Here is a 6,315-nt window from a genome sequence, read left to right on the forward strand (position 1 = left end):
TGGCCTGCCATCTTAGTTTTGTTTGTAGTGACTGGTGATTAGGAGAGCACCTGCAGAGGTGGGAGTGGCTTAACTTATAAAGCCTGCTTTATTGCAGACTCACTTTCTGTTTTTCCTCTGGCTGGGCAGCATTTCTCTCCCCATCACGGTTATTAGGATTTGTTAAGTTTTAGATTGTATTTTTGTACAACTTTGCACACACGGTCACACAACCATTCACAGTATTTCACTACTGATATTTTACTCACCCAGACCCGATTATGAGTTTATTTTTGATTAAGTTCTGTAAATAAAGTGAATGGTCATAACTCCTCGTATATTTGACTACCTCTTTTGTTCCCACTGTGAGCCAAGTTGGTAACACTGTTCATTTTTGTATAATATCATAATGATGTAATTTGCAGTGAATGTCAGAAATGATAGCAGAAGTAATACTATTTTTGCTTTTTCTGACTAAAGTCTACTTAACTTTCCACCTTGATGCCATTCAGTTCTTTGACCTTATTTACAATTTTTCCTAAAGAAAATCACTGTTATTGGTCCGTCTGAAAGTCTGACAAACTGTAACACACCAATACTGCCCACAGTCTGGGATATTATTCTGTGAAAATATATTTAAGTAAAAGTATGTATAAGTATATAGGATATATATGTATATAAGAATTTTGCACATATAAGTAAAAAAACTGAACACAACCAGAACTGTTTCTTTAGAATAATAACTAGAATCTCACCTGTAATTTGTTTATCTATGTTTTGTGGGTACCTAAATGTCACTGTGCCATTTATTGTCTTTGACTAATTTTTCTTGTTTCTTACATTTTTTTCTGTTTACTTATTGCAGTGAAAAGCAGCGAATGGATGGACAGTTACCGCTTGAAGTTTTTGGGATCAGTTCAAGTGCCCTGCCACAAAGGAAATGATGTTCTGTGTGCAGCAATGCAGAAGGTAGAAAGCCTTTAATGCACATGTGTGTCTTTGCATCTGTGTTTGAATCTAAAAACGTCTGGATGCAAAAGATTTTACAGACTTATGATGACTTTTAAACTAAAATTACCTGATAAAAGTAATTTAAGAGACTGTGGTCTGTTGCATGATCACAATAATCTCTTACATTTGTTTTCCAGATTGCCACCAACAGAAGAATGACAGTCAAGTACAACCCGCCTTCCTCCTGCATTCTGGAGATCAGTGTCAAAGGCATCAAGCTTGCAGTACAGGAGGATTACTATGCCTGTGACAGAGTAAGACTCTAACTGTTCCTTTGTACATCCAGTCACATAAAGTGAGTTTTGAGGAAATACAGGGATTTCAACATGCATGTGGGAATGTGGAAAAAACAAGACAACGCATGGCAGGTTTATATGTATCGCACAGTTCATGTACAAAACAGTTAAAACTGCTTTACATAAAACATTAAAAGCATTAGATGCATACAGGAAGCATTAAAAACAAACTTATAAAACAATTTAAAGAAATAAAGAGAGAGAGCTAAAATAAGGGCAGTAAAATATGTTAAATACAAGTTACTGTGTAGGAATTAACAGCTGTTTTAATGGAAAGTAGAGGGATCTGGTTGGTTCATTAGAAACCAGAAGATCCTAAGTTTTAGTCCGAAACCATTCAGTGCTTTATAAACTAACAGCAGCATTTTGAAGTCAGCTGTTTAGCAGATGGGAAGACAGTGTAAAGATCTGAGTATTGGAGTTGTATGTTCCACTTCCTTGGTCTTAATGAGGCGAGCAGCAGGATGCAGGGCAAGGTCAAATATCATCAACAGATACAATGTACGAAATTATTGGATGATTATTACTGATAAATCCTTGGAGGAACTCCTCATTCCGGTAGTATCTCGTTGGGGCATTGGCGCATGTCTCCCTCTGGTGGTCGTCAAAAGAAACTACAAGCCAAGATTTTAGGAAATCTTGAGTTTAGTGAAAAGTGCTTGAAAATTTACAATCTGTAACAGTTTTCAGATGAATTAGAACTTTTGTGTACTGCACTTCTTATTTCAATATGCTGGACATATGGTAAAATTTGATGTGTTATGTTTTTTGTCATCTAATTGACTTTATTTATAAAGCTTATTTTAAAAAGAGAACATGTATCCATGTCAATGACCAGTAATATCAATGAACAAAAAAAACAAAAAACAAAAGCGAAGTCTAGCTCACATTGAAATAATTAAACATGTTAAAAAAACTGAAGTGCACAAATAAAGACAAAAGGACAACACAAAACACGTGCTGTTAAAAGCCCAAAAAGTATAAGTGGGTCTGTAGACCGGACTTAAAGCACTCCACTGGGGGGTGGTGGGGGGACTTCAGGCATGGAGGGAGAGAACTTTTTGGATGCTGGGACTGAATACAGAGAAGGCCCTGTTCCTTCAAGTTTTAAGTCCCGTCTTAGGCATCACTAGCAGACGGTGGTCTTTGGACATCAAAGCGCGCTGGAGTGTAAACTTGGAGGCAGTTGGTAATGTGTTGGGGGAGGGGTCCATATGAAGCTTTATGAACAAACGATAGGAAATTAAAATTAATTCTAAAACGTACCAGCAGCCGGTGCAAAGGAGCTGATTAGGAGTGATGAGTCACATTTTCTGGCCCCATTTAAAAGTCCTGGTGTGGGTTTCTGGACTAACTTCAAACTGGAAAGGGCATTATTGCAGATGCCAGAATAAAGAGTGTTGCCGTAGTCCAGACAGGTAGAAATAAAAGCATGCACAACTTATTAAAGAGCTCAAAAGCTAAAAAAAAACAATTAACTTTTTATTTTAAAAAAAACAAAACAAAAACAATGAAGGTGATAAAAACTGGATTCTAAAACTGCTTTGACGTGTTTATCAGGTTTAACATCGCCATCCATAGTGCCGCCAGTGCCTGAGAATTCGGAACACAGATCATTTTAGAGGGCTTATAAGTCACTGAGAGCATTTAATGGTTTTAATACACAAGTAAATTTGTTAGATTTTTATTTAAAGCTGGAGTGTCCTACTCTAGTCCTCGAGGGCCACAATCCTGCTGTGTGTTGAAGCAGGAATACATGGAAAACCTGCAGGACGGCGGCCCTCAAGGATCAACTCTGCTTTAAACGGCTCCGATGATCTAAAGATTAGTTCATTAAACCACTGCATTTGTCTAATGGAGTGGTTTAATGAACTAATACCAGTACTTAACCTGTAACTAATACTGGTACTTCAGGTCACAGTAAGAAAAAGATATCTGACTCCTGTGTTGGACATGTTTGCCTGAAAATTCAGCTTCAACACACCTCTTGATCTTGACCTCAGACTTTATTCTTACTTCTGTTCTTTGTATTGTGTTAACAGAGTAACGAATGCAGCCACTTCTTCCAGCTAAAAAACGTTTCCTTTTGTGGTTATCATCCCAAAAACAGCAAGTAAGTAAAATCAGAAAAAAAATCCCTTTTTACACTGTCAAATATCTGCAGAGTCACTAGAAATAAAGAAATACACCAGAATTCAGTTGAAGATTGGACTTCTTTTGAAAAGCTTGTTTTGTTTTGTTTCTCTACAGGTATTTTGGTTTCATAACTAAACACCCAGCAGACCACAGATTTGCCTGTCACGTGTTTGTGTCTGAAAACTCCACCAAACCGGTTGCAGAATCAGTGGGGTAAGTTGCACTTGTTGGTATAGTGTCATGAAAAGCTTTGATCGGGATGTGATACCAAACATCCTGACAATTTAACTGAGATGAAACGAAGTAAAGTGGAAAAAGAATAGTCATAAAATAAGTTTTATGTGAACAATCACTGTCCCTCCTCCACGACTTGATATCATGGCAGGTGGCAGGATTTCAGAAACATTTCAGTACAACTGATTAACACACATAATGCGCATTAAATCCAACCAACAGGAAGGAAAGAAATCCTTCAGAATGTATGTTTTCTTGACTAGTGATCTTTTGCCAAGCGTATCCTGGCTGGAGCTGAAGTCATGCATTAGGCAACTGAAGGCGTGGAAAACCGCTGTAGTTTTGAGTCATCCCACATCTGTGTAGAAAGGAGTGCCATTGTACCACAACAGAAACCAGACAGGAACAAGTTGGATCTAAATAATGCCATGAAATGAAGCAATGTTATACTGAAGCAGTGTCTCCAAAGAACAGGAGAGCATGCCAAACAAACCTTTAGTTTCACGAGCCAGCTGCTGCGTTTCACCCAACATCTAGTGGAGCTCAAACACAGTAGAAAGGAGGCGGAAAATCAGAGAAAAGCAGAGGGCAAAGATTTTTTCTGCTCATCCTTTCCAAACTGAGTCCAAATTTCAGAAATAAAAGGTTTTAGCAGTCATGTGCCAGCAGAGCTAGGGCATGCGGAATGAAGAAAAACAAAATAAACAAACATTGCTCAGACAAACAGACAGTCGGTTTTGCACTCTGACATCATTTAGTCATAGATTATGTTTGGAAACAAAGCTGATCACATTAATAGTATGGTAATGTGATGGCAACACAGCTGAATGTTTAATCTGAGGAAGCTCAAATGTCTTCACAACAACAAAACCAGCAGTGATGCTGACTGTAAATATTAGTGTTTGTCTGTGGCAGCTGAGTTTGACCACTCAGTTACCGCTTAGGGATGGCTTTACTTGAAGCCATGAATGAATTTTCTCGTTTCAAGCACTGGGATATAACCTGCACCTTTAGGTCTGTGAGGGAAATGACCATGTTTTTGTGTCTTTTTGTTTTTGCAGGAAAGCCTTCCAGTTGTACTACAAAGAGTTTGTGGAGTTTTCGTGCCCTACAGAAGACATTTACCTGGAATAACCCCGCCTTTAACCACAACCCTGTACAGTACACTGTATCATAACATAATGTTGCATGAAGGACAGAAATAGCCAAATTTAAAAGAAAAAAATGAAATAAAAACAAAACTATCCAGCAAACGAGCAGGGAAATGAGGAGTGTTGGGGCTGTTGGAAAAGCTGTTGTGAAAGTGTGAAAATAATGAATTAAGAAAAGCCAAAGGAAGAGAGAAAGGACATGCAAGAGAAAGCAGATGCAAAATGCCACAGGGTGTAAACGATGAAAGCACAAATGTTGTATGTCTACAGCCTTGGCAGCACTAGTTAGCCTGTAGCATCATTCAAGCAGGAGCGAAACTGAACAAGTGACGAGTTTACTTTAATTTTAGGTACCAAGAGTTCAAGCATGAGGGAGATGTACATTTGCAAAGATAACATTCTCAACAATGTACATTTAGTGAAATACAGACTTACTTAGGAGCAGTATCCTTGTAGCACAGCCGCTGTGACAAAAAAGTCCACGTTTTTGACCACTTCTAAATGCGACTATAAATTCTTGTAGTGTTCTTTTAAACTTTACAGACTGGAGACGCAGGGCAGAAACATGAGAGCAGATTTAAGCTTGTGTTGCCATTCAACGTTGTGTGAGCAGACCAGCAGGGAAGTGCCAAGAAACACTTTGTATTACAGATTTATATGACTCATTTAGTAGATGGTCATTTGTCTATTCTGGAACCGTGTGAAAAATAAAGTGTTTACTGTAAGTGGACCACTATTGGATAAGGAGAATAGCAAACATTCTGACCATATGGTAGAATAAAAAAAACATAATCCTAAATCACCTAAAATGAAAAGAAAAATTGGGATTGCTTTGTGCATCACCTAGAAACAGTTGATCCGTCTTCAGAAAGATTTTTGCTGCTTCTGCTGGCACTGCAGTGCTGTGTAAGCTTAATTACCCCCCATTGTGCCTAATGTAATACCAGAGACACTTGGCTTTTTTTATTGTGTGTAGCGATCTTGTGTCCTAATTAACATTAAATTTCTCACAAAGATGTTCAGGGGGGAACAGTTCCTGGTTTGGGTTGTGTGGTGGTAGAGTATGAGATCCGACCAACAGAATCTCCTTCACTTGCTGATTTACAGATTTGCTCCTCAGTTTTCACTTCAGAAATAGAAATGCTCTACGTGTAGCAGTGGTTCTTCAGTCGGATGGTTCTTGGTACTGCAGCACAGAGCTGAGAAGGGAGCAAACACTAAACTCTGGTGTCTTCAGATCTTCACTAGTAGTGCCTCTTTTTCTTCAGATCATTGTAACCTTCCTCAGTGAACATCATCCCAGCATTTGTTGGATTGCCACTGTGTGTGTGTGTGTGTGTGTGTGTGTGTGTGTGTGTGTGTGTGTGTGTGTGTGTGTGTGTGTGTGCTGGGTTTAAATAGTTTGAATGCAGCTTAAGATGCAGGGGTTTTTGCTGTGATTTTTGTGTTTTTTTTTTGTTCTGTACTGTACCCGTGCTGTTGAATATTTGTTTCAAAAACAGCAAATA

General features: G+C 38.4%; 1 protein-coding gene across 1 annotated transcript in view; it reads left to right on the plus strand.

Annotated features, from left to right (window-relative positions):
* mapk8ip1b (mitogen-activated protein kinase 8 interacting protein 1b) overlaps nucleotides 1–4,790 on the plus strand; it is a gene marked incomplete at both ends in the record, with an annotated part of 52,905 nt that extends 48,115 nt beyond the window's left edge. The window contains 5 exons of the mRNA XM_079243820.1: nucleotides 845–948; nucleotides 1,128–1,244; nucleotides 3,329–3,399; nucleotides 3,537–3,635; nucleotides 4,718–4,790. Of these exons, the coding sequence (XP_079099946.1) occupies nucleotides 845–948; nucleotides 1,128–1,244; nucleotides 3,329–3,399; nucleotides 3,537–3,635; nucleotides 4,718–4,790 (464 nt within the window). The remainder of the gene's footprint in view (nucleotides 1–844; nucleotides 949–1,127; nucleotides 1,245–3,328; nucleotides 3,400–3,536; nucleotides 3,636–4,717) is intronic.
* Between the last annotated feature and the right edge of the window lie 1,525 nt (nucleotides 4,791–6,315).

The sequence above is a fragment of the Telmatherina bonti genome (genome assembly GCF_933228915.1).
Source record: "Telmatherina bonti genome assembly, chromosome: 1".
NCBI classification, from domain to species: Eukaryota; Metazoa; Chordata; class Actinopteri; order Atheriniformes; family Telmatherinidae; genus Telmatherina; species Telmatherina bonti.